This window comes from Rousettus aegyptiacus, unplaced genomic scaffold (genome assembly GCF_014176215.1).
Source record: "Rousettus aegyptiacus isolate mRouAeg1 unplaced genomic scaffold, mRouAeg1.p scaffold_m13_p_2, whole genome shotgun sequence".
NCBI lineage: Eukaryota > Metazoa > Chordata > Mammalia > Chiroptera > Pteropodidae > Rousettus > Rousettus aegyptiacus.
Window position 1 is genome coordinate 168,696,322 of NW_023416295.1, and position 27,948 is coordinate 168,724,269.

At 53.4% G+C, this 27,948-nt stretch overlaps 1 protein-coding gene across 3 annotated transcripts in view; it reads right to left on the bottom strand.

The window, feature by feature from the left end:
• MYH9 (myosin heavy chain 9) overlaps positions 1–27,948 on the bottom strand; it is an 87,056-nt gene that overhangs the window by 28,274 nt on the left and 30,834 nt on the right. For all 3 annotated transcript variants that reach the window (XM_016161683.2, XM_036237436.1, XM_036237437.1), the window contains 11 exons: positions 24,465–24,621; positions 11,565–11,592; positions 10,691–10,784; positions 6,721–6,813; positions 6,132–6,195; positions 5,467–5,565; positions 4,904–5,047; positions 4,007–4,102; positions 3,107–3,225; positions 1,515–1,667; positions 385–558 (listed from right to left, as the gene is read on the bottom strand). In XM_016161683.2, coding sequence (XP_016017169.1) covers positions 385–558; positions 1,515–1,667; positions 3,107–3,225; positions 4,007–4,102; positions 4,904–5,047; positions 5,467–5,565; positions 6,132–6,195; positions 6,721–6,813; positions 10,691–10,784; positions 11,565–11,592; positions 24,465–24,621 — 1,221 coding nt within the window. The remainder of the gene's footprint in view (positions 1–384; positions 559–1,514; positions 1,668–3,106; positions 3,226–4,006; positions 4,103–4,903; positions 5,048–5,466; positions 5,566–6,131; positions 6,196–6,720; positions 6,814–10,690; positions 10,785–11,564; positions 11,593–24,464; positions 24,622–27,948) is intronic.

Sequence of the window (27,948 nt, forward strand, 5' to 3'; positions counted from 1 at the left end):
CAGGTTTCAGCACGTGCACCAGGAACGGCTCTCAACAGTCCCACACTACAGTGAAAACATCTGGGGCCAGGATCTTTCAACATAAAAGCATGCCTGCTTCTTTAGGACAAAGAAAGGCTTGTTGAGCCCACCCCTGAGGCAGGTGTTGGGTGGTCTTCTGGGACCTCAGACAGGATACCCACAGGCACCAGCCACATCCCCACTTGGTCAGCAGCTGCCCAAGGACCCCAGGCATCAGATCTGAGCCCCGGGACTTATTCCTCCAGGTGGCACCAACAGGGGAGGAATGAAAACCCGCAACCAACGGGAGCGGGAGGTGAGGACGGGGTCTCCCGCGGAGGCGAGCAGGGCGGGGTCTGAGGTCTGAACGGCGCTGGCTCTTACTGGCTTCTCAATGAGCTCGATGCAGGGCTGCAGGTCGAGGCCGAAGTCGATGAAGTTCCACTCGATGCCCTCGCGCTGGTACTCCTCCTGCTCCAGGATGAACATGGTGTGGTTGAAGAGCTGCTGCAGCTTCTCGTTGGTGTAGTTGATGCAGAGCTGCTCGAAGGAGTTCAGCTGCCGGGAGGGAGGGAGAGCCATGTCAGAGACGCCATGGGGCAGGGATTCAGGAGAGACCTGCTGGGGTGCCTCAGTGCTGCCCCCATGTGGAGCCTGCGGGGCTAGGGGCCTGCCCTCGCCACACGGCGGCAGGGGCCCTTCACTTTCTGGGGCCCATGGACCTCTCTAGCAGCCCAAGAAAGCCCTTCTCAGAATAATGTTTTGAAATGCATAAAACAGATGATAAAGGAAAGGTAATAAGTCAAAAAAATGTAATTATCAAAATACTGAGACACAGTCATACAAGTGTTTTCTGTATTAACAAGCAGGAGCAGTGGACTTAGTAACTTCCAAAATTCTGAAGTAGAGATGAGCATAAATGATGTTGCGACATCTCTGCCCCAACTCCAAGCTGCTATGACAACCTCTGCTTTCCACCAGAGACAGATCACAAGCACCGCTAGTACCACTGTGGTTTGTGTAGTTTGTTCAATTCACAATTGAAAATGAATTGGAAAAAAATTGTCATCTTTATGAGAGGCTAGTGAAAAAGAAAGAGGTAATGTTCACCCCTCCCACACAAGTTCATGGTTCCTCAGGAATCTACCATGGACCCCCAGGCTAAGAACCTCTGATTTACCACAATTACCAGTTTTTCCTAGAAGAGCTCAAAGTCTTTATGGTCAGGAACAATGTCTTGTCACAACTCTCAATATTTGCTGGAAAATTAACCCACAGAAAACACTTGCTCACAAAGCCTCTCAGAACACCATAGAAAAGCCCCATTCTCTCCAGCATTTCTGGCGAGCAATGGGCATGCTCGTTTAGCTTAAACTATGCCCAACTGCTGTCTGTCTCCATGAAAGGAAGAGACGGCCAACTCCAGCTGCCGCAGGGTCACAGGAGAGAAGATTCACAGACAGAAGGTGGCCAAGAGGCTAAGGAGGCCATGAAGGCAGGAGGGAGATGCTCACATCGAAGATCTCGAAGCCGGCGATGTCCAGGATCCCAATGAACGAGGCGCCCTGCCGCTTGGTCTTGTCCAGGGCCTTGTTGATACGCAGCACCAGCCAGCGGAACATGCGCTCATAGGTGGCCTTGGCCAAGGCCTCGATGGCAAAGTCAGCCTGGGGGAGGGACGTCCAGGGCACAGAGTGTCAGATACAAGAGAGCCGTCACACCTGTACCCTTTACTCCAGTGACTTTAGCTGCAGGTCCCTCCCCAAAAGAAACAGCCCTAAAGAAGGGGGGCAGGGGGAAGCTCCGTGCATGTATCTGCTCACTGCAGTGTTGCTTATGATGAAAAAGTTAAACAGTGTAAATATCTAACAATTCGGGCACAGAAGACTTAGAAAGACATTTGCAAAGACCTTTTTAAAATAAATTGGGGACATACTGAAGTATCCACAGAAGAAATGACAAAACATCTGAGATTTGCTTCGAATAATGCAGTCGGGGGCAGGCAGGGGGTAGATAAGATTAACGAGGAGCCAGGACTGGCCGTGAGTTAGTCACTCCTGAGGATACCCGCGTGATGGTCACACGGGGCTCATTACTCTTTTTTGCATGTATTCAAAAAGTCCCATAATAAAAAGCCAGGGTGACGGTTAAGTTTAAAAAAGAAAAGAAAGGCCTTACAAGAAAAAAAAAAAAGGCTACACAATAACTGTCACTGGGTAGGACTATGGCAATTTTTTCTTCTCTAGGCTATTATATTTCCCAAATCTTAAGTGTTTGTGTAGCATTTTCATAATGAGAAAATAAAGGTTCTTTAACTATTAGGAAAATGAACAGTTGGTAATAATTATGCACACTGTCTTTCAAACACAATGTTCTTGGCTTTGGTGGGACGCCTCTGCAGAGAATCACCCGCGGGCTGTCGGCCACCAGTACGAGGAACGGAGGACAGCACGCTTTGAAAAAGGACTAAGCTACTTGAACTCCGAAATACTTTGGAGAGATGGGAGTAGCACCATAAAATGCCCACTGCCACGACAGAAACTAGACGCCAGCAGCAGAGGGGAGCCGGTCCTGCCGGGAGGGGCCGGCGGGCACAGCGGTGCACAGCGGAGGCGGAGGCGGAGGCGGAGGCAGAGGCAGAGGCTCCGGCTCGTCTCTCACCACGGGCGGCATGACGGCAGGTGGTGGACAGGCAGCTGCTTGGCGTGGGCCCTGAGGATGGCAGATGCGCCGCCCCCGGCACCAGAACGAGCTGTGCCACAGAAACGTCAAGTTCTCACTTTAGACCAGAACGGGACAGGCCTGTGTCCTCGCCGACCGACCAGTCTAAAATAAACATCGACTCCGTGCAGAGGCACGAGGTAGCCTAAAGAGGCCCTTCCCAAGCGAGTAGCCTTGCCCAAGCCACTGAACTTCTCAGGGTCAGCTTCCTCGTGTTCTTGATGGGGCGAACACCACTTTGCTCTCAGACCGGCTGTGAGGACTGAAGGAGGCGACCCATGTGACGTGCCTAACACAGCAGATGGCGCAAGCCGGCCTCACACTGACCAGTGCCATGACCCTCTCTGAGGAGGCAGCCCGCGCCCCCGCCAGAGGCCGTGCATACCTGCTCCTTGGTCTGCGCCTTCTGGACGTAATCCCGTCCCACCTTGATGCGGGGCGTGAGGATTCCTCTGGTGAAATCGGTCACGTTGATACCCAAGAGGTGGGACACTTTTTGGGCAGCTAATATGTTTCAAAGAGTAAAGGAGAAGAAAGGTAAAAAGTTTTAAAATTAAACCCAAGAGAACGAGTCCTGTGCTCAACCCGGGAGTAGAGAGGGACGTGCTGGTAACCAAGCCAGCGTTACCGGGACAACCAGCTCGGACCATGTGCAGGCCAGCGGCCATGGCAGGGAAGAATACATCCTAACTAGGGCCCAGCGGTCCCTCTGCACACCCTTGGCCCCATGCACTGAGTGTGCAAACAGGACCGACAGGAGGTGGTCCTGCCCAGCCCCAGTGCAAGGGGACGGAACAGCACATGCCCCACAGAAATATCTTATAATCCATGCACCCCCGTGTTACATTTTTTCAAAAGCCCCTAGGAAGGGCACATTACGGGTGATAACTTAAATGGGGTCACGTGCAACGACCCAAAGGAAGAGCAGCGGACAAGGCAGATGCCTTGACGACAGTGTTGCAAGGCCCTGGTGCATTCACGGGCAAGGCGTGCCCCGAGCTGCAGCGACAGCAGAAACCACTGTCTCACTGAGACAAAGGGTTTGGTCTTGGGAACAAGCGAAGAAAACCCTGGTCCGAATGACTGTGGCTTTTCTAACATATTGTGATGCTTAATCTATGAAGAAGGGTCATACTTATGTGTGTTTCACAAAAAGTACAGTGACCGCCATAAATACCATAAAGTTTAAAAAAAGAGTGAAGTCTGGAATTTCTACAAGACGTCCTCCTGAGCCTGTCCAAGCCCAGGCACCTGCCCTAAATTCCAGGTGGGAGGACCACGTTACCTGTGTTGTCGGGCATGGATGCCTGGTCAGTGTTACGCTCCTTCTTGAAGACGATGTTGCCGAGCTGAAGAACCCCCGAGATGACCCGCAGCAAGCCTTGGGATGCAATCAAAGGCAGCTCAGGCCCAGGTAGAAGGCAAAATAAGCCCTGAGTGGGACCTTGGACTAGTCTGCATGGAGGGTCCAGCCGCCCTGGAGGGCTCACCTCCTCCCTGCCAGTGGGGCTCTGTCTCCAGGGCCTCTGGCAAATCTCTGCTTGAGAAGCCCCGTGCTTAGATATAAGCTCTGTTAACCTTCCCAACACTTCTAAAACTAGCCCAAGGGCCACTGCCTGTTTTTTATAAATAAAGTTTTATTGGAACACTGTCAGGCCTTCCTATTTATATACTGTCTATGGCTGAGCGACAGGTGGTACCAACCCTAATGCTAGAGAATGAGGTGCACCCTCCACAACTTTCTAAAATGAAGCCTCAAGGCCCTCTTCGCCTTCCCTCTAAGAAAATGAGAAGGCACAGGCAGGTTCCACGCCACTGTTCATTCTAGGCTTCATCGACACAGAGGCCAGCACCGGCCCCTTCCACGCTCTGCCGAGACAAGGCAGGAATATTCCACTTTCGGCGAAGGCAAGGACTACAGCAGTGGACCCAGACCCTGGACAGTTAAACACCTGTTCCTAATTCCCCTCTCCGTAAATGGTACCCTGGGGAACAAATAACCCTGAAACTCAAACCTGAGGTACCATCTCCCCAACATTCGAGACCTTCCTCCTGGCCTCTATGGGGCTCCCCAAGACTGAAGCTCTCTCTCCCCAGGCCCGTTAGCCACTTCAGTGCCCCCGAGCGTGATGACCAGCCTCCCACCTGTCCTTCTTCATCCCCAGGAGGGCCAGCCCTGTACCTATTTGCTCCTCTTCTGGGATGCCCATAATCCTCATGGCCTCCATGGTCTCTTGGAACATGTCCTTGTCCTGCTGCCCGGGAATGGTGACGTGCCCATTGGACAGAAAGCGGTATTTGTTGTACGGCTCCAACAGGAGATCAGCTGTAAGAGGCAGAGGGTAAGGGCGGGTCACTGATGTGCGACAAGAGGCTCTAATCAGAAACGTCAGAGGCCTGGGAGCCTGGGAAGCACTCCGAAGCCCCGAGACACCCCAGGAAATGCGAAGTGGCCAGAACTGCTGACTCCCCTCAGCGTGTGAGCCCGGCACACACAGAGCCCGCGGGAGCCTTGGGGACCTGTGATTCACAGCTGCACACATGAGCCGCCCTGGCTTTTCGCTGGCGTAATCGGAAGCAGAAGGCCAGGCTCCCAGGACGGCCCGGAGAACAGAACACATTCTGGCTTCTCCCCACCAACCCGAGGCTGGAGTTTTCACATCCCAACGAGAGTGCGTGGCCCAACTGTGGCGGGAGTCCCAGCGCCCGGCCGCCCACATGTCAGGCCGTGGGCCCAGTACTCACTCTTCAGGTGCTCCCCAGCCCCAGACAGGAGATAGTAGAAGATGTGGAAGGTCCGCTCGTCCTTGGCCTGGCGGATAGCACGAGATTTCTCCAAAAGATCTGTGCAAACGTTGAGGAGTTGTGCAAGCTATGGGGCAGGTAACCTCTCTACTTTCCGTCAAAAGCAACTGAACTTCACCAGCCGCACAGAATGGCACAAGATGGCCACGTAAAATGAAACTCTCTTGGCGCTGTCCATCGACAGGTGTAGCTTGTCAAAGGACAGCTCTCACACTTGGGAGGCTGCTCTATTTCAAGGGCCCTCTTCTTATGAAGCCAATGGAGAGCAGAAGACTCCTGCCAGCAGACCATAATGCCAGAGCAGGGGAGAAATAAATTACCACCTACCCCAACTCCACCCCTCAGGGAAACACACTGGATGACCCATCTTCAAAAGTTCCATCCCATTCTAACCCGAACATTATCCTGCCAGTAAAGAAAAACCTGGCTCTGAGCTGGGTTTCAATGAGCCTCTCCTGGTACTCATCCCGGTGCCCCAGACGAGGTGTTACAACAGGTGCCTAACAGGGAAAATGCTGGGATCAGGAAGCAGCTTCTTCCTCCATCAAAGTCACTTTCCTCCCCTCTGGACCCAGGACTCTTATTACGATTAACCACAAGGATACAAGTCTCGATGTTGGCTCCCACGATGTAGCCATTGACATCAAAGTTGATGCGAATGAATTTTCCCTAAGGAAAGACAAGGCAGAGATCAGAGGCCACATCCTCCAGTCCCTACCTCCAGCGGGAACAGCCTGGAGGGAGAAAACCGAGGTTCACGTGCCTGCAGCCAGGGGCCCTGCACCCCACAGGTACTCAGGGCTCACAGAGCCACATCACTTCAGGCCTGGAATAGGGACAAGGTCCAGTGGCACTCGAGTTCCTCTGTATGGGGGCGGGGGGGAATGCTCCTCACTGCATGATCTAACCCTGGGTTCTAACTCGGGGCTGGCTATAACAGGACAATCAGGGACACCAGCAGGGACGCCGGACTCCCTTGCTGGCTTTTTGCCACCTGGGTTGAAGAAGTTACTTATGCAGGTCCGAACCTACTGGAGTGTGACCCAGCCTGCTCCACGCAGAGGGCCCAGGAAGCGCCAAGTCCAAACCTTCCTCACTTTGAAAATAAGAGCACCCAGCTGGAAGGCGACACCTGCCAGAGCTCTGGGTAGAAGCCTCAGCCCCGAGAGCTGGGACGCGGCCGTCGGTACTCACGAATCGAGAGGAGTTGTCGTTCTTCACAGTCTTGGCATTCCCGAAGGCCTCCAGGATGGGGTTGGCCTGCAGCAGCTGCCGCTCCAGCTCACCCTGGAAGGAACCCAGGTGCTGTGAAGGCCAGGCAGAGGCTCGGGCTGCCAAACCTGCTCTGCCAGACGCAAGGGACAGTGGCAGAGCCGTGTCTACACATGCAGCACACCTGGAATGAAGACTTCCAGGGGCCCGCCATGGCAGCCTCAGCCTGGTCTCTGTGTCACTCAAGAACGACCTTCTCGCAAGGTCTCTAGACCTTGACTGCTTTGAACTTACTTCCCTGGACTGACTGACCAGCAACCCTAGAAGGGGAAGGCGGGCAGCTCCCCCAGCTCCAGGAACCTGGTACGAGGGCCCAGGTCAGCCCCAGAGGGCCCGGTGGAGAGCAGCACCCGAACCAAGAAAAGACACAGGGGTACCGTTCCGTCTCTGGGACATCCGGCCTCCCTCTGCCCTCCTTGCCTCTAATCCCCACCCAACACACACACTTTTTTTCCTTTTCATGGGACAGATCCACCAAAAACACAAGCTCATCTCCTCCGTGTCTTAATAAACATTGCATTTACCTCGCTGGTCCCTTGTCCTGCCACCCCCGAAATCTGTTCCCGGCATGGAAGGTATCTGAGCGTGGGATCAACAAAGCCCATTTTGGGTTCTGAACTGTTTATCAATAACACCGATAGCCCCTACTTGTGGTCTCATGATGCCCTGTGGTTGACAAAACACACCCTTAATGCCTTCTTATCCCGGGAGCCTCACGATACTCAGGGTAGGCAAAACGGAGTAGCCCTATTTCACAGAAGAGAAAACTGAGGTTCGGGGAGGGGGCATGATCTGCCTGAGGCCATATACCTATCAACCAGCAAAGCGGTATTCGAACTCAAGCGGTATTCGAACTCAAGTCTTCTACCAACGCCTGTCAGTCACTGCCATCCTCCTGCCCAGACCCAGCCCCACTGGGGGCTTTACCTGTCAGGTCAGATCAGCTTTGGAGGCAGCCATTGGCCTCTCAGCAGGCCAGATAATAACTGACACTGGCTGAGAAAAACACAGATCTCGTTCACCTTAATACCTGGGTATCCTCTAGGGGGAAAGAAGATCGCACAAGGCCAGGCAGGGTTCTGTACTTACTAGCAAGGCTGGAGCCAAGCCAGGATTTTACGGGAATAGACTGCCTCTGAGTGATGAAAAGAAAGGCTGAGTAGCAGGAGCTCCCAAGAGTCACGAACCACTGCCTTCCGGGCATACCTGCCACGCACAAGACCTATCTGAGGATGCAGGAAGTCCACCAGAGACGGGAAGGGGCCCGGCATACCCGCCTCCTCCCAGGGCTGAGGCAGTCTTCTATTCTCAGACCATACAGCTAAGCGAAGGAGGGTCAGAGCAGCCAGGTCAAGGGGCAGGGGTCAAACACCCACAGAGCAGGCTCTCCATGTGTCCCTGGTACCAGTGGTCACAGAACCCTGGGCTGCCACCCCTGGGGCTCAGGTAGGTCTGGGAAGTCAGCAAGGCATCTCACGGGGCCAGATTTGGATGAGTGCTGCTCCTCCACCCGCTTAAATGTTCCTCTCAAAACACAGGCCAGGCGGCCAGGCTGGCCGAGCCACTCCCCGGGAGCGTGGCCCTGACCAGAGCCTGCCACTGCTCCCCTTAGAGGCAAAGCTCGGGCCTCGGCCGCAGGACCACAGGCCATTGTCATGAAACACAGAGTGCCAAGTAAACTTGGGAGGAACTATTTGGGATTGCAGGGCCCAGATCCCGGCTGACAATGGTGACGGCTAACTTATGCATTTTTACCTATGCCTAACTGGGCACAGAAAGGGCTTATTTTTCAATGGAATTTGCATAATTTGCCTAATATGAAATTAAGGTTTGGAATTCCCCGTCTGATTTCTGAAGGACTTCACTGGGTAATGCTTTTGACCTTGGGCTACAACTACCTGAGAAATCCCTTCGTCCAAGCTCTGCTCTGCCAACCTGTAGCCCTGCCAAAGCCTGGCCTCCCCACAGCAAGGTACGGTCAGGGACGTCCCAGTGGATGGTCTTGGGATGAGCTACTGAGGCGCTGCAGGAAGAGAGCGTGCTCACTCCCAGAGCGTGCCGTGACAAGCCTCAGAACACGAGAGAGGTGAACCAAGTTCAGGACTGTCTCGTGGCCCAGCTGCGTGTGGAATATCACCGTAGAGCTTCGGGCAAGGAAATCAACCAAAGTGGTCAACCGCTTCTGCGACCGAGAGTCTGAGCAGAGGTAACCTAGTCAATCACTCTGGTTGGACTTGGAGTCAGGGGCAGAGTGCCATTCACACACCGAAACCTGGCAAAGAGGATGTGATGAGTTTGCTGCTTCTTATCACGCCCCTCTCCGTATGCCATCTTGCCTGAGTGCTGGGAGCCCCAGAAGTAAGGCGCATGGGCCTACATTCCCACTCTTAACCATGGTCCTATCTTGGCAGGGACTTCGAGGTCATCCTCCAGAGATGCAGGCACATACTAAGCATTCAATAAATAGTTGGAAAATGGATTTCACTGCAAATGCAGAGATGGAAAACCACAGCTAGAGAACTCCTAACCTCACAGCCCTGTTTTTAAAATAGGCCTCCTAAAAAGAATGGAAAATGGGGGGTGGATGGAGCAAAAAAAAATCTTTATTAGTTTCTAAATATAACTCCTGACGCCCCATGGAAAAAGATTCAGAATGTCTTGAGAAATTTGGCACATGAGAAGTTACTTTTGGTTCCATTCCAGACGGCTGTACTCATTAGGACATTCTGTGGGACACACCCCAGGTCTGCATGCAAAGGGACACACACCACTACTTACATACGCTGCACACAGCACCCTGTAAGGAGCCGCCCAGACGGTGCGGTTCCCCCTGGCAGCTTGAGGGGACACCAAGGACACTTAGATTTCACAGGGAAATTGAAGAGTGTGTGCTTGAGAGAAAGAGAGAGAGCACCACACAGGCATGCTTAAGACTGAGCACCCCAACTCTGAGAAAGTCTAATGTGGGCCGTCTGGGCGCTGCTGCTGACCAGCACCGCGCGCGGTGGCAGGTGAGGGGGCCGGCTGTCTCCATCTGGTCTGGAGCACTGAGCTAGGGCTCCGAGAGGGCAGACTCCCCGTCCACCGCGCCTCGCTCGGGGCTCTGCGCATGAGGAATTCCCAGCAAGAACGGAGTTTCTGAGAACAGCTAGGTGACGAGGTCTGTAACCATTCTGCAGGAGCTGTCATTTCAGAGTGCACGAGAGGTCACTGTGTGTCACACCCTGCCCCCACCTCCCGAGACAGTCAGTGAGCTGAGCTTATGACAATAGTTCTAGCTGCAGAAAGTGACAATGGTGTAGGGTGAAAAGCTGCTTAGGAAAAAGTATGTAATTCAAGGGCACACGATGATCAGAACACGCATTCCTGGTGCAGAACGTGCAGTAAACGTGCAGCTCACCTAGCGAGGACACTGCTGAGTTCGCCCATAATCCACCAAGAGGGAGAGGGGAGAAAAAGGGAAGTGAGAAGACTTTCTGATGGCCCTTTCTCTCCTCGCCGGGGGGCTGTCCACCCAGAGGCATTTCGACAGCAGGGAAAGGAAGCGGGGAGTCAAAGGCAGGCCTGCCCAGGACCTGCAAGTCTCCAGCAGCTTGAGAAACAGCTTTGGAATCTCTCTTCCAGCCTCAGGGGTGGAGGCCACGCAGCGATTAGCTGCAAACACCAGGGGCGCTGCTACGCAAACCCCCATTGGTTTCCAGTTCCATAGCAACTCAAAGTCGGGAGGCCAAGGGAGAAATGGGACGGCTATGGACCCACTCCCGAGACAGCCATGCTACAGCCTCAATGAAAGCGGGCCCAGCCTCTGCTTTGTTCCCCAAACACTCTCATGTTAAGCCAAGCCATGGATCATGAAATGCTCTTCCTTGTGGGTCAGAAGGCCTGCACTCACCTGGTCCTTCTTGCTCTTGTGTGAGGAGGCCACGTGAGCCAGATACTGAATGACTTTCTTGGTGTTCTCCGTCTTGCCAGCTCCAGACTCACCCCTGCCAAGAAAGCCAAGGAAATTCTCAGAGGAGGGGGTGGCCAAACCCCTGAAGTCTGTCCCTCCCCCACTGCATGCTCTACGGCCTACCACTCTAGCTGACCGCCAGGGAGGCACCCAACATCTAGAGGCAGAAAAGGGGACAGGCGAATAAATGCTAGCTCTGGAATCCTCACTCAGGCCATTTCCCATGGCCCTCGAGGGGCCAGACAGAAGTAAACTGACATCCAGCGCCTGCCCTGGTCACTTGGCAGCCTTCGCGTCCAAATGTCTTAGGAATCAGTGTGAGGCAGCTGTTGACCCAGGGGTCAAAGGCACTTATACATGTTCCTTTGAAACAGTACTTGCAGGAATGTTCTGTACCACTAACTCCCTTGGCAATGGAGTCTATTTATCTCCTTGTTAAATTCAGAGGGTGTGGGTGAGAAGCCCAGTGTCCACTTCGATCCAGGTAAAGAAAGCCACTGCTCAGAGCCAGAAAAAGGTGTTCCAGAGGGGCCGACAGCTGCCAGCCATGCTCTGTTGAAAAGACCCTTGCTTTTGCTCTCTGCTAGAAACCCATCCAACTGCCCACCAGCTCCTTTGAGGAAGGTGATTAAAGCTGTGTCCATCAAATAAAGCTCATTCATGCTGTGAGACCACTGAGCAGCCCATCCCTTGGGGAAGGCACAGGGTTTGAACTGGGAACAGAGCTCATCGACCTAGGTTTTCATAGGAGTCCTCAAGGGTAACAGGAGATTGGGGTGACACACGGCCCCACAACCCTAATGGAGACACTTACGTGCACAAAATGGACTGGTCCTCTCGGTCTGAAACAAAGGAGACATTGGGTTAATTTCTGCCAGCTACAAAAAGCTCCCCCTCTGGCTTCTGAAGAGCTGCCCACTTCCCAGGAGAGAAAGCTACAAATGCTGCCCTTGCAAAGGGCCCTCCGCCCCGGCCAACGCACGCCGGCTGGCCCTGCGCATCACTCCGACGAGGGACACTCCTAGGTGGCGGCTCCACTGGGCAGCTGCTTGCTCCTCCAGCAGTTCTGACCGCTCCCGCTAACTGCCGTCTCTCCCACCTCAGAAAGTCAGTTGATGAAAAGTTCCCCAGGAGTCTACTTAACGAAGTGTGAAGGTGGTGCCCTGTGTGTTTATAACTGGGGGTTCGGGCTGTTAGTAATTAGGCTGGCAGCAGGTGTTTTAAATACTGTCCCCATTTAAATAAGGAGCATCAATCAGTTAAGAGGCTGAGTGAGTGAGGGCTGTGATAGACAAGGCTGGCTTTGCAATGGGGCAAAACACTGTCTTGGTCACATGTAGCGGACTGGAGCCCCAGCCTCCTCCTGGGATGGAAGATAAGAGTATACGTGTAAATAACATGCATGAAAGCACAGTGCGGTGTCTGACATGAGAAAAATGCTCAACAATGTCAGTTTAGGGACAGCTGGAAAAGACAGCAGCTCATCAGAATCATCACTTCGGAGCATTTTGTGACAACTCAGTCTCCAGACCTGACTGTGAGGAACTTTTGGCAACCATCCCCAGCTCTGTGAACTGCTCAGCAAGTATGGATATAAACAACCGACTCCCTTGGGTGCAAGAGGAACGCTAACACCCAGACTTTGAAGGCCGAATTTGACAGAAATGCTTTAAGACATTCAGGCTGACCGGAGCCAGTGCTGGGTGTCTAATTTTAAGCAACAGCTAAAAACACAAACTCATTTTTTTCCCTTTCCATCTCACTCCATGTAACAGCTCGACTGAAATCAAATCAGCCTGAATCCAAGACCAGGCAACTTACTAATAGTTGGGCTGCAGAGAGGTATTTAATTTCCCAGTCTCAGTTTCTTTATCCATAAAGTAAATATGCTACTAAGCCCCTGGCAGAATTAGTTTGAAGAACAGAAATAACACACGGAAAGGACCTGCACAGGACCCTGTAAATAGAACGCGCCCCACAAATGGCTGCTCCCTGTTTACGGCCCCATCCGGGGCTGTCCTGACGGGGTGGTGAGTGGCAGCGGTAGTGGAGGAAGACGTGCAGGACATTAGGAGCTGTTAGCGGCACTGGTGCTGGACAGACTGGCGCAGGCCATCTGGGAGGACACGCTCACCGGCTCCCACTGCAGGCCAGGGCCCCCAGGACGGGACGCTGGGAGGGTGACTCAGGGCCTCCCTTGTGCATGGCCTTGGGAGAGGGATTTGCAAACACAGCTAAGTCACCTGCCTCTTGGCAGGGTGAACCTCCAGGGTGCTTGGTCTCGCAGCACATGGGGCTGGGCATTTACTGCCACCTCTTGTCCCATCTTTGGGTCACTCGAGAGGGAAAAAAGGAGCTGGGACAGAAAGGAGGAAAACTAAACCTCATGCTCACACAGACGCAAACAAACGGCAGCTGCCCCTCCCCCAGGTCCCTGAGAAACAACAGGGTGCAGGTGCGGCGGGAACTCGGCCACACACCTTCACACGAATCCCGCCCCCATCACTGTGGAGCTGCCCAGAGCAGGCCCCAGAGGGGCAACCTGCTGACCCCATCTCAACTGTCCCAAAAAACGGTCCTTCAAGGCTGTAGCCAGAGCTGAGGCAGAGACTCGCGAGGACCAGCAGGAAGGCAGAGGGAAGGAGGCATGGGAGCCAAAGGCTGGGGAAGACACGGTTCCCACTGCCTGGCCCCTAAGAGCAGCGTAGTGGCCGAGAAGGATCTGGGACAAACAGGACTGTGGTCCAGGACCCCGGCCTCCCCCACTGCAGGCATGTTTAGTCACCACTCGCAAGCGGGCAAGACTGTGCCTGCATGTGCTGGCAAGTCGTGAGGCAGCAGTGAGCGACGCTACCATAAAAGGAAGCATTCCCATCCCTTCCAGAAGGAACCGTTTTCCCAGAACTGTCTAGGCCTGGTCCCTAGGATGGCTGGAATTCCTCTAATTATGTGAGGAGTCAGATGCTGAACTGCTGAACAACAGGAAACAGAGCCCCCCCACACACACGCGGACGCATGTGCACACACAGGGACGTGGACAAGCTGCGCATGGGCAGGCGTGCACACGGGTATGCGCACAGAGACGTGTACGCCCATGGACCCAGACATGCAGCGACACAGAGATGCAGGTGCGTGGGCACATGCACACAGACACACGTGCACACACGGGAACATGTACACAGAGATTACACACAGGCGCACACAGAGGCCTGTACGCACGTCACGTTCCAACTCCTGACCAGACTCAGGGAACCTCCACCCCCAGCTCTTCCTCTCCTCTAACCTTTCACCTCTAATTCTCGAAGTCAAGTTGGCACTATCGACACAGCCCAAAAGAGAACACTTCAAAACTTGGATTTTTCACTTTAAAGAAGCCTTAATTCACTTTGCCAGAACAGTCATTTGGGCAAATGCTTTTGCAAAGGAGAACTAACCGGGGGAGGCCTTTCTCGTTTCCTCAATGCTCGTCCCCACAACCTGGCACCCCAAATCCGCCTGCCTGCTGTGCATGACAATATGGCCTTCTTACGTATATGGCCCTTTCCGCCCAGGAAATCTCTTCAGTTCCTACAGTAGGTTTGGGTCTGCGACCCTGTGGCCTCGCAGTAACCTCAGGAGGCTGATAAGGCAGGCGTTGTCTCTGTTTCGCATGAGCCTCCTCCCACAGCGGTTGTTGTATTCTTGAGCTCAGAGGCATCTCTTCTGGGCAGTGGGATGCTAGACATCTCAGCAACCACTCAGCTCTCCGCCTGACTCAGTTTACCCTGCCAGACCCCTGATGGGTTCCGGCGACACTCTACAAGCCCTTCTTCACTGATTCCAACACCCAAGAGAGAGTCCGGCCCACTCCACTGTTTTGGCTCGAGTGCTCGCTAGGGCCCACGTGCAAACGCCCTTCCTTCCTCCATACCAGAGGAGACAGACACACAGACGGGAACCCTGCAGTCCAGGCCAGGGGCGTGCACCCTCCAGAGAAAACCCCGTTCTGGGAAACGGGCGCCCTGTGGGGATGCAGGCCCTTAGTCCGACTACGGAGCCTACACCCCTCCTGCCCCGGTCCCGCATGGGTGGCGGGCAGAACCAAGTTTACGACTCTCCCTGCGGTGGTTTGCAAAGCTTTTAAAAGAAAACAGCGGTCTCTCCTCAGGGGAAATCTTCCCGAATCCCCAATATGAACAACAGGAGATGGAAGAACAGGAGTCGCCTGGGAGGTGGAGACAGGGTTCCTCAGAGCAGCACACTTTGACAACCACTGGTCCACGTGCCCGGAGCACATGGAGAGGAGACGGATACCGGCTTCGTGCTCCAGGGCCCTGGTTCCAGTCCTCGCTCTGCTCTCTCCCTTCCAACGCCTGGCTCCCCGGCCTCACAGGGAACCAGAGGACAGGCCGCTCTGAAGACTGAATGGTGGGGGTGCTAACGGACAGGGCACAGCACAGGTGCTCGGAAACGCTGTCCTTAACCCCGGAGCCCCCTGCAGCTCCGCTGCCCACCGCATGCCGTCCTCAGGACAAGAAACGCTTCAAGCCACACCTTCGGGGCAGAAGCCATTCCCTCTCCTGGTTTTATTTTAAAGCCCCAATGCCTCAAGGCCTTTCGGAGCTGAAGCACATGTCCGAAGGGACAGGTGTTTCCAGACAGCTCAGGTCCTGGCTAAGGTTGGCAGAAGGGACACCTAATCGCAGGTATTTCGCTCCAGGTTCAGACTTATGCTGGGGGCCTTATCGCTCACTTCCTCTGTGACAGGAGCTGCTGATTCTTGTCCATAAAAGGCCACGAGGTTCACAGAGTGGTGACATCAGCCCCGACAGGAAGTACAGAAGGAAGAAAACGGGCCTCGTTCACCAACAGCCTTGGCCCAGGACTGACTCATCGGAAAACGAAGATAATGCCTCCTGGGGTTCAGGCAGAGCTGCTCTCTCTGGGGGTACACCTGGAAGAGCACCCTCTTCGCAAGACCTGACTTCAGGTCAATCAGGTTTCGTGAGAATGAGAAAAAATGAGAGTAAAGGGCAGTTTCAGTTTGGGCAATGTGCCTGCATAGGGTAAGACTGACGGGATGACTCACGACAAAGGGCCTGAAACTTCCACTAATGGGTCCCTCTTTCACGAAAACTGCAGAGCAGACCCTGGGAGCGCTTACTGTGTGAGCCCCTGCTCCTTGTCACCTGGGCCGGGAAGCTGGACTCCAGAGTTCCTTCTCCGAGGGCCTCTTGAAGACAGCAAGAGGGTCTCAGTGGGCCAAAAACAAGTAAACCTGGGCCAAAACCAACTACGAAATGTGGGGAGACCTGTGGGTTTGAGCTTGGAACCCTGGGACCAGAAAAGCCCTAGAAAGCATGTGGTTCAACCATCTGCGTCCAGAGCCCAGGAGACCAATGACTTGATCAAAGTCACACAAGCTGGGCCCAGACAGAACCCAGGTCTCTAGATGCCTCGTGTTTCCCCACAGAGAGCTCCTACGGGGCAGGGCACTGTGCCACCAGCAGCCTCGGTGCTGCAAAGAAAGGGCCATCTGCACTCACAAAATGCCACACGGGGCCTTGTAAGCCATCTGCTACCTTCTCCAAGCCAGCCCGATTCATGAGCTTGGGTTAAAAGCACTCGGGAAGCAGAGAGGTGAGAAAAAGCAGGTACGAAATAACGCTTCATGTCAGCAGAGGCGGCAGGCGGATGACAGGCCTCAGAGACCCTGTGTCACGAAGCCTCTGACAGCCTGCCGGCCTAGCAATCAGCCAGCAAGGAGGCAGGCCTCGCTGGGGGCTCCCAGGCACACAACGTGGTCAATGTTCTCGCCAAGTCACAAAGGTAGGCCCCACACAGGGAGATGCTAGGTCAACAGCAACACAGCCCAGAAGCCAGCTGAACTTGGCCCAGTGCCTCCACCCACACTCCTCCAGACAGGACCGTGGTCTGAACTCTGCTAAGGCCCAAGTCCCCAGTTACAGGAGGCAGAGAACAGACAGCCCTCCCCACAAGGCTCTCCTGATAATTAGAAAGAAGCCCAAGGGACTGATCTTCGCCCCAAGCGAAGTCTTCTCTCGGCCAAAATGCATCTAACAGCTCACACAGGTGAGCTCCCAGTGCACAGGCAAACCTGCCAGGAACCACTGCTGGTTGTTTATCCACCTTTCCTGTGGGCGGAGCCAGGAGCAAGGATGTTCTCTGTGTGGGGTTGCTGCTCAGGCAGCTCTGACAGGATGGTCAGGGTGGAGGGAAATTCAAAAGCCACACGGGAGTGCTGACGGCCCACAGCAAAGGCCACCGGGACACTGAGAGGGATCTGACACCCTGAGGTCAGTTCTGCCCTGCTCTTCAACAACATTCCCCTTGGGGAAAAGACTGACAGGAGGCGCCCTGGCTGAGTCCGGTGCAGAGAGGACTAAGCCTCGATCACAGGTCTGCAGAGGGGAGAAAAGGGAGGACAGAAGGGAAGGACAACAGGCGTGAACAAGGAAGGAGACTGCCAGGCAAAGCTCGGGACAAACCCGGCTCCATGTTGGAACACAAAGAGCTCTGCAAAGAGAACGACGGGTTTTACGAAATGCCTCTTTAATGTGTTGAGTCAAACTCGCTAGAGAATACCAGGAACTTTCACGCCAGCAGATGAACAATAATGGCACTTGAAGATGCTTCCTGAAGAAACCAGGGGCTCCAGTCGCCTTGGAGAAGGGGCAGTCAAATGAAATGAAAGGCGTGTTGGCGGCTTTTAGGCTAGAATTTGCTCCTGGGGCATGGCTTCCTTCCTTGGCTTTCAGCTTAGACCTCTGCCCTATTGTATTTGTGGACCAGCTTACGTTGGAGAAACAAGATCTTCCTCAAGAGTCACAAAGCTCGGTTGGAATGACATCCTGAGCCCCAATCAGCACTGTCTGTTTGCCAAAAGAACACCTCAGGTCATCGGTTTATTAGAATTTATTACAAAGAGTTTATTACAACTCCTTGGTCAAGACTAGAGGAATTTTACAGAAACCACTTACAGAATCTTGACTTGGATTCCTGCAACTTTCAGCTCTCTTTTCTCTTCGGTTTTCGGGAATTCTTTTTGATTTCGTCCTATAGATTCATTCCAGCGATCAGGCAGGGGAAAGAAAGCAACCCTTTTCTCCAAACCCAGCACTGTTCAGCCCCGACATACATGGTGCGACATGGCCCTGCTGGAGTCTCAGAGCCAGAACTTGAGAGAACAGGAAAAACGGGCTGGCGAGCGACATTCGCCAGGCAGCAAGGAGCGGAGCACGTCCAGGAGGCTGAAGGCCCAAAGCGGCTTAGCTATTAGGGACTTCGCAGGTGAGCTTTCGTTTGTTTGGGGGGAACAGTAACAGAGACATGGGCCAATTTTTCAGCCACCCTCAAAGTTTCGGGTTCTAAGGGGGCACTTCTGTCCAATCTCCCACTTCGGCTGGCCCAGAGCAAAGCGCAGTAGGCCTGCTGGGCTGGATTAAAAACAAAACAAAAAAGCGAACCCAACGCTGAATCTTTGAAAAGGATCCATTAACCACAGATTCCTCTTCTAGAAAGAACATTTTATAGAAATGAGACTGACAGGCATGACCACAATATAATTAAGCGGCCTCAGTCCAGGGGCTGGGCTGTCCTTCGGGGGGTCATGACAAAGCAGCCTCCTGGGGTGGGCCCGAGGAAAGTGCCGTGTGATCCAGGCTCTCATGTTTGGGTGGTAGGCCCGGGGCTGCTTGTCACAGCGCCCCCTGGTTCGCCACCAAGTACATCAACAGAGGGTGCTGTTCAGTGATGCTGCAGAATCGTCTCCAGAACACGGACGACGTTCTCCAGAAGCCCCACCAAGGCCACATCACCCCAAAGGCCCCATGCTGCCTGCTCAGGCTCCGCAGATTAGATCAGACGCGTTGGAGACCGTGTCTGCCGGGGCACGCCTGCATGTCCTGTGGTCGCTGCAGGGCAGGCAGCTCTGGCGAGCCACTTCCTGTGCGTGCCGCCACCCCGAACCTGAGCTCTCAGAGGATGCTCCAAGGGCAGTAGGAAGCCCGCCTGGAGGAAGCATCTGGTTATCACCTTCCTTAAGCAGTGGGAGTGTGGACTGAAGGGACAGCGATTTGCAGGCAGGGACGGTTCAGTGCAGAAACTGCATTGGCAGACTCCTCAACAGGTAGATGAGAAAACAAAGCTCGGTCGGAGCAAGTGGACTTGCTGGCCCCTAGCGTCACACCATAAAGTGAGAGCCAGACCACCACTCAGATTCGGTTCGAGACCTGCACTCTCTTCTCAAGGCACATTTCTCCCTAAAGCTAATTAATGGCTGGCAGACTGTTTTCAGCCACCCATCATGGAGGACCACGTCACTATCAAAGCCACCTCACTACGCCAGCACCCTCAAGGCCACGTGGGGCGCCCCCTATGTGCTGGACTCTCACTCTCCTTCTGAAGTTTACTGACCTACCTCTCAAGATGGGCCCTAATCTCCTCCAGGCAGGGCCACGACTAGCAAATAGTAGGCACTCAGCTACCACGGGGACCATGTGCGGGCAGAGCACAGCCTTCGGGGTGAGCCAGTGCTGCCCCCACCGCACACACGGGCGAATGGCCCGGCTCGGACCTCCCTGCAGACAGCGGGCCTTTGTGAGCCGACGACTGGCCAGGCTCGCTGGCAGGGCCCGGGCCTCCTGGCCAGCACATTCCTGCTTAAGTGGAGTCATCGCCATCTGTGGCTTCCTCGGCCGCCTGGCCTGGTGAGTCTGTTCGAAGTCATGCTTTACTGCACCCTCGAAGCATTCCCCAGTCCCTCACCGACACGGCGCTTCTCCTCAGGAAGGCCTTGGAAAGCGGACGGCTCCACGGAGCAACCACCACCAGGACAGGAAGAATGCAGAGAGAGGGGAAGGAGGGCTTCTCCTCCTCCCAACCAGAGGGCCAGAGAATTCCTCTGGGCACCAGCCAGAGAAACGAGGGGCAACAGCGCCGGGGAGGATGGGCACCAGGGCAGGAATCAGGAGACCCTGGTTTCTGGAAGTCTTTTCGGGACTTCGGACAAATCAGTAAACATGTCTGGGCCTGTTCTTTCTCCTGTGAATTAGAAGGGTTGGACTCAGATGTGCAGATAGTGCTAACATTCTACCCGCCGCTGTCTACCCAAAAAGGTTAGGCAATTACTGAGGGATGTGGACACGCACCAGGCACTTTGAGCAACTGCCTGGTGACCAACCACTTCTGGTGCAGCTTCCGCTGAGAAGCAGAGGGGGGATTGGCACAGGGCAAAGGATTCAATAGCTCTTGGATTAGTTTAGACCCTGCTGCTGCTCCCCCAAATGCTGGGAGCTCATTAAAATACCAGAGAGCCACAGAAGTGAGCAAAACCTAGCATTCTAACTAACATAGAAGAGAGTTTTTTCTTCCCCCCTACTCTAGAGAGATAGCTAGGCTCAAGTCAAATTCTTTACCTGGCTAGTTCTCCTAAAAAAACATAAACACTCTTATCCACAGAGGGAGACCCAGAAGGCCTGGCCTCAAAGGAAGCTGGAGCGCCACTTCCTAACCCACTCACACCTTTTACAGACCACGAGCTGCCCCGCCCCAAATCCCACAGGGTGCCCCACATACCTGCCCTATCCCCGCCAGGGCTGACGTTTGCCAGACAAGGGGTTCAGAGTTCATTCTCTCTCATGCTCCTGGCCTCAGACAGTTCAAAGCCTTCAGAGGGACAGTTCGAGCCCCAAGACAGGCAGACCCATTAATAGCCATGACGACAAGTCAATCAAAGGTTGGGAGGCTGAACCAGGTGTGTCATTGCAACTTGAATTAAGCCCAAGGTTGAGGATTAAAACAGCACACAAAGCGGGGCCGGGCACACCTGGGCTGTAACCACTTACTGACACATACCTGCCAGCCTTTCCACAGGACCCAACCACCACTGCCTTCCCAACTGCGCCAGGCCTCAGAGGCCACACCTTCCTCTAAACTCCCAAGACACCTGCTACAGTTGTCTTGGCACCAGGTGTAGGGTAACTTGTCCTGTTATACAGCTACAGCCACAGATCTCCGTGTACAAACATGTCTCGTCTCTCCACCTGGACTGCCAGGGCCTCCACTGCCGGGTTAAGGTACTAAGCCTCTTGGTATTCTAGCACTTTCTAACTTTTATCTCCATGGCCTAATCCAGGGCACCATATGCCGCCATGCCCCAGACCATGCCTGTGGCAGACAACACTAATTCATCCCAGCATTCCTCGGCAGTGAGTCTCAGAGCCTTGACAACACGAGGCTAGGCAAGCCCCTAATGATTGGTGGGAGTCGACATTCAGAGTAAAACCAATTAGCAATGCTTAGTGCAGTGGTTCTCAAGTGGGGGTGATTGTGATTGTGCCCCCGGAATTTGGTAGCAATGTCTGGGGGCATTTTTGGCTGTCACAACTAGAGAGGGAGGCAGGTACTGGCATCTAGTGGGCAGAGGCCAGGATGCTGCTAAACATCTTACAGTACACAGGACAAGCACCGTGCCCCAAAGAGAATCATCTGACACTGAATGTCAATAGTGCCAAGTCTGAGAAACCCTGACTTAGAGTAGCCATATAATTTATCCTCCAAATTGGGATGGTGCTGAAATTGAAAGAGGGCACAATTAATACCAACCCCAAGACAACAGGCGTAAATCAGGGCTTACAGGCAAACCAGAGCATTTACGAGAAGACAGAGGGAGGTCCCTAGGCAGGGTCAAAGAACTCATCCCATCAAAGTCCTCAAACAAAGCCACCAACTACCCTAATTGTCAGAATAAATGCTAGTATGTCATGAGCCACAGTCAGCTCAAGGAAACCTTTTTCTACTTCTTATTTAAAGGAAAAGCAGAAAAGCAAGTGTCCAGCTGTGCCTTTTAAGATGTGAGAGAACAAACCTATCCCCTTCAAAGTCGAGGGGGGTTGGGGGGGCACTGCGCTAAGACCTGCTCTCCAAGAGGGGGGCTCATCCAACCAGCTGCGACCCCAAGGCTCCCTGCCGACACCTGACTTAGAGCAACAACCAAAGGCTCCTCTCGGGGACTCTCTTTACCAGCGAACTGTCCTGTCATAACAAGGGCGACCTCTGTTAATTAACTTCTTCCCTGCCCCACGAACAAGAGACCTGCTGCCAATTGCTTTGCTGGTCAACTGTGTATGACAAGAGGGAACTTCGAAATGTCCTCAGTTGGTCAACAAGGGAGCTAAAGAGCTGCTGCGGCAGGTCCAACATTCAGCTGAATGTGCGCGAAAACCTCTCGGACTGAAGATTAGAAAGTATGGGGACCCGGCACCTGCACACCGTTAAAAGGAAGCACTAGGACCTCGGTTCTGTGTGCCCACAAAAAAATTTCCTAATCTTGGTCTCTAGAAGATGAAAACACCCACCCACTTCCCTCATAATTTGGGGCAGTTCCTCAGTTCCTAAATCAAGGCCATTGCGTTATGGCCAAGACTTCCTGGTCTGCACAAAGAAATGTTCCGGCCCTCTGAATGTTCCTTTTATTTTTTTCAATCATGTCCAACCTGTGGAGCGCACTTTTGCCCCTCAATTGTTTGTTGTTGTTGTTAAACGAATAAAATATGGATGAATCTCTTTGGGAAAGAGTCCCACAGTCGTCAGAGGAAATGTGGGAAGTCCAGTTCTAGGAAAGCCAACTCCCGGCGCCACGCTCCGCGGCATTACGTTATTCTTGTCATGATGGCTTGCCTCAGAGTGAAGACAGCCCGCTTGCTAGAACACTGTTCGAATCCAGCACCCAAGGGTGGGAGCACGCCCTACTCAGTAGTGCAGAGGTCAAGACGCCAGGATGCATTTCTTGCACTTAACAATTAAGAGAACCAGGAGAAAACTGACTCGTAACCTCCAGAGACAGGACTCAGGCTCCTCTGTAATCTCATAGAATGTTCTTCCACTGCTTTACTTAGCACTTGGAAACAGACATCCTATGGGGCCGGCTTCCTCAAGGAATTTTGATGAACGTGAACATAATAAGCCAAAGGCTAGGCCAAACTTGTACATCCTACATACTATATCAAGCTTGGCGATGGAACCCCTTCTCCATGGCACTGTGTGTCTGGTACAAGACAGATGCACGTGCTGCCATTTTAAACCACGAAACCAGAGACGAAGTTAATATGACAAGATTCATTACCGTCACTTCATAGGTTGATTAAAAAATTTAAAGAAAACAGATGTACACGTAATAAGACATGAAAAACCACTAACTATAGCTCACAAAGTTGGGCTAGACTCCAAATTACAGGAAATGGCACCAAATGCCTGGCTATGCTCTGAGAATATAAAGGCAAGGTGAGACCCTCCCATGTCTCGGAGGGAAAAACAACCATTCAGATAAAGTATTACCAGGGCTCCGACGCAAATCTAGCCCAGATACCGTCCCCGAAGGGCAGTAGCACTTCAGCTGCTTCTTTAACAAAAGAGTAGAGACTGGCATTGCAGGCGGATGGAGCAGGCAGGGCGGTCTGAAGCAGAAAAGCCAGTTAGGAAAACGTAAGGAGCTCCGCGTAGCAGGGAAGTTGGAACCGTAGGCAGGAGGCCAATTACCAAGGGCACTATGTGCTACTAGGGGGTTTGAATGTTATCTTTGAGGGACTGAGAAGTCTTTTTAAGATTGTGAATAGGGGTTGGATCAGATTTGCACTCTAGAACGATGACCTCTGGTGGAAATCCAGAGGGAGGGCTCTATTAAGACTGAAGGTTAAGAGGCCACAGCAATCACACAGACAAAAAATTGTGGAAGCCTCAACTAAGGCCAGGGCCACAGGGATAAGAGAATCAGAAATACGGAAAGACATAAAAATCTTAAGAAAATTCTGAATGGCTTGGGAAAAGGGATGAAGAAGAGACAGGTGAGCATAAGATGAGCCAGGTTCTAGGTCTGGATGAATGGGTGGATGAAGAAATGGCAGCTGGGAGCAAAGTAATGATCAGGTGACGACAGTACCAGGCCTCAGCAAGAAAGTGATGATAAAGCCACTCGCATAGATGGGGCCATCGTCCAGAGGACCATTTGGAGTGAGTGGATGAGACCTCGAAGAGCCCCAATGTGTGGGGGAAGGAAAGAACCACGTAGATGGGGAGGGCAGCTATCAGGAGAACCCAAGAGAGGTCACAGGAAGGAAGGGCTTTTCGAAAGGGAGCGGTCACGGTTGTCCCATGCCAGGGAGAAGAAGTAAAATGAGAACTAATGTGTACAACGGATGTCACAACATGGAAGTGAAGGTGACCTTTGTGGGACGGTCTGGAGAAGTGGTGGGGCCAGACATGCACAGACACTTCCTCTAAAAGGCTCCACTGTGATGGGGCAGAGACAGCGGACACAAGCTAGAGTGGGCACAGAACTCAAGAGAGACTTTGTATGTTTTTTTTTTTTTCTTTTTAATGGGAAACTCGAATATGTTTCCAGACTGTGCGGAAGCAGGAATAAGATGAAAAACAGGAAGGAAAGGGAGTAACTAATCCGAGGGGCCCAGAAGTGAGAGGACTGGTGCAGGAGATCTTGACAAGAAGGAGAAATTGCAAAAATAATTAAAGGTTCTATAAACATGTCCTTTGACAGCCATTGGCCTCGACTCTCACGCAATGGCTTACGGACTTCCCCAACGCACTGTCCCAGAACATCAGCCATTGATCCAGCCGCCAGATCACTATGACTAGTGAGTGAGCACCTTTGAAGGTGTCGACGAGGCTTCCCGGCCACTGGGAAGGCCGCGGCACTCACCTTGCATCATACTCCTGTAGGCAGTGTCTGTGATGGCGTAGATGTGAGGGGGCATCTCATGCCTCTTCTTGCCCTTGTACATGTCCACGATCTCTTCGGAGTAGATGGGCAGGTTCTTATAAGGATTGATAACCACACAGAACAGGCCTGAATAGGTCTAAAGAAAACAGTGGTAAATAGGAATGGGTTAGAAGGTCCGATACCCAATGGCATGCAAACTTTCTCGCTAAGTAGTTGCTGCCTCTGAGGCTAAGTCGGCCTGGTGTGAGTGTGCTCCCTGAAGTCCCGGGTCCTCTGGGCCCTGCTCCAGCAGACCTGCTACAAGTGTGGGGGCACTGGCACCATCTCACTCTGTCAGTGAGGGTCCTCCCTTGACGGAATGACGGCTGCCGGCTTTGCATGTTGGTAAGTGCGGGCATCGGGCAAGATCCGTGGCAAGCTTCGCGGACAGCAGAAGGCTAGTTACGAAACTTGGATCCAGGGACAATAACAGATGTGAGATGCACAAAGAGAAAAGAATTCAGCTGCAGCAAGAAAACTGTGTAGAGACAATTATTCTACCCTGAAGGACTCTCAGAGATAGTCAAGCCTAAAGTTTTCCAGCACTGGGAAGAACTCACTGTGCTCCTCAACCAACTGGATTTTTTGTGGGCCAGCAGATCACAGACAGATAACCAAACTGCCTCCCTGAATCTTCAAGAAACATTCACACGAAAATATCTCAAAACCTTAAAGACCACTTTTATGTCCCCTGAGAGCCTTCTCCAAGACTCAGGTCTTCTCTTGAGGGGAATCCAATTATCAATGCCCTTAATACGAGGCAGCCAAAAAATGCACTCAGGACTGCAAGTGCGACTTGTCAAGTTGAAAATCAGACTCTGGAATCAGTTGTCCTGAGTTCGAGTCTCAGCAGGGCAGATTTCTTAACCTCTCTCCCTCCATGTCTCATTCTGTAAAAGGGGGCAGGCAGATGTCTATACCCCACTGACTGGCTGTGAGAATCAGGCAGGTAAAGTGCTTGGCACAACACCCAGCATAGCCTCTGAGTAGGTCAGGAGAGCAGTTTCCAGTGGCAACCATCAAAACAGGTCAGTCTAGACAAATCCACACTAGCCTATGGCTACTAACTCTTTCTCTGAAGTGTTTCTGCTATTTTTTCTTCTAAGATCCCCCTTTATCACCAAAAGAAAAATGACAGACTCCTAATAGCTGGAAGAGACTCCCGAGACCACCCAGATGACAGCTGTTCAGTTGGGGGACTGCAGCTCTCTGAGAAATCTAGAGAAACTCGAGCACCCTCTCCTCAGGAAAATGCGCCAGAGGCCTATAAGAAGGCAGGTGAAGCGAGGCCCATGCGCCATGATTCACACACACCTGCAGCCCTAGGCAGTTAACGGCAGAGGTCACACCCCACCGTGCGGCCCTCCTTGGTTATGAAGGCCAGTTCTCTGAGCACCTCACATCCTTTTGTTGTCCTCATTCCAAGTGGCCGCCACCCTCAGTGTCCATGGTTTTGCCCCTCGATCCAATAGCAGCCAACACCTGAGGGGCCACACTGTGTGCCAAGCCAGCCCCTTCCAATCCTGCCAGAACCAAGAAAGGATTTTGTGGCTGAACCTACAGACAGGGTCCACCCAGGAACCAGTCACAAAGACAAAGTGTACCCAGCGCTGGCTCGGGGCTCTGGCACATGGACGTGCCAAGCAGACGTCACACTGAAAGCAGAACTCCAGGGGGACCCACCACCCACACACTGGTCTGCATGCAAAAGAGAGCTGAGTGTGGATGTGTAACAAGTGGACCTGGCCGCCTCTTCTGTTTGGACGAGGGGACGCGGGGCCCTCAATTCCCTGTCTTTCTGAGATAATCAGTCACTTGTTTTCCCTCCGACTAACTCCTTTCACAAGGGACCAGGAACGCTCTGAAGCAAAGACGTCTGCACATGGTGTTGGCGCCCCGTGGTGCGGGTTTGAGCGGGGACGGGGGTACAGCTGAGACCCCTGTCTTCCCTCTGTGACTGTTGGGTGAGGACGAGAGAGAAGGCCGGGGAGCAGCGAGGTCCTCCCAGGAGCTCAGAAACAATCAGGCTTTGTTCCTGGGGTGTGAGAAAACCCACACTCCAGGAAATCCACCCCGATGAAAGCAGAGGACACATGGCCACACGTTTAGGGCGTGCCACGGAGCCAGATGTTCGGGAACAGCTGGCGCTGACTGCAACAGGGGCTGGGGGTTACTAGGACAACTCTGACAGCTGGGTGGGCAGATGGTCCCGCGGAGAGTTCTATGGAGTCTCAATGTTCTCTGGGCTAATCCTGGTCAATCAGTGGACTTGACAAACTGAGCCCTGGAGAGCGAGCACAGAGGCTCAGGTAGGAGGACGGAGACCGACCGCGAGCCGCTCTCGCTGGATGCTCGTGGAGGCACAGACACTGAGCGAACGGCTCTGCTCCCACACGGCCACGCCAGGAAGCTGCTCCATTCACGGGCCACAGAGGCTCTTTGTGCCGACCGCCCCCTATCCGAGCGCCTCACCCCCCGAAGAGACAGACAGAGCAGCTGTGGTGCAGAATTAGCCACACCGCCCACGACGCCAGGCAAACATGCTGCACAAAGGCTCCTGGTGTCGCAATTTGGAACGTCACGTGCAGAGAGATGGACTGTGAATGGGGGGAGGGGTGCCCCACGCCCAGGCAGCCCCCCAGGTGGCTTTGATCTCCCCACAGCTCTGCACCTGCTGGAGTCTCCATCAGGGCAGCTGTAGAGACGACCAACTTCCCTTCTAGTGATGACACTGAGGCGGAGGCTGGTCTGAGGCAGGAGGAACTAACCGTACACGGGAGGTGATGGCACAGGAGTGGAAAGGGGAGCCCGTGCCTGTGGCGAGAGCTGGAGACAAAGCTCAGGCCCACCCACTGTGGCCGCCCACGGAGTACGCCCGTACGCCCACACTTTCAGAGGAAAGATGAAGCAGCGGGACACTGAATGCACCCTAACAACGGACACCCCCCCTCGTGACTGGGAGACACTGTTTGCAGGCAGCTGGTGTGGGCAGTTACAGGCCGGCCGACTTGTTTCATGCTCAGCAAATCTTAACCAGGACCAAGGTGAACACTGACACCAGTAAAACACCGAGCAGAAGGAGACAGGTGACGCTCCCTTCACGTCCCTTCCCTTTTGCGATCGCTAATTCTGAATTTCAGTGGTTAATGCCCCTAGGGGCAGGGGTTTTAATTTGGTCCAGACAACATTCTCACCAAGAAACAGAGAATCCTGTCTCAGCCCTGCCTACACCTGCTGTGTGACCTGCATAAGTAAGTCCCTTGTCCTCCCTGGGCCTCAGTTTTTCCCACCTGCTGTATTAGAAGGCTGAGCTAAGCTGGGATATACAGAGGGCTTTTTCCAGGAAAACAGTTCTGCGGATCTCCTTACTGGTAGGTCCTTAACTAATCAAGCTCACCCCCAAAGGTTGATCATCAACAGCAGG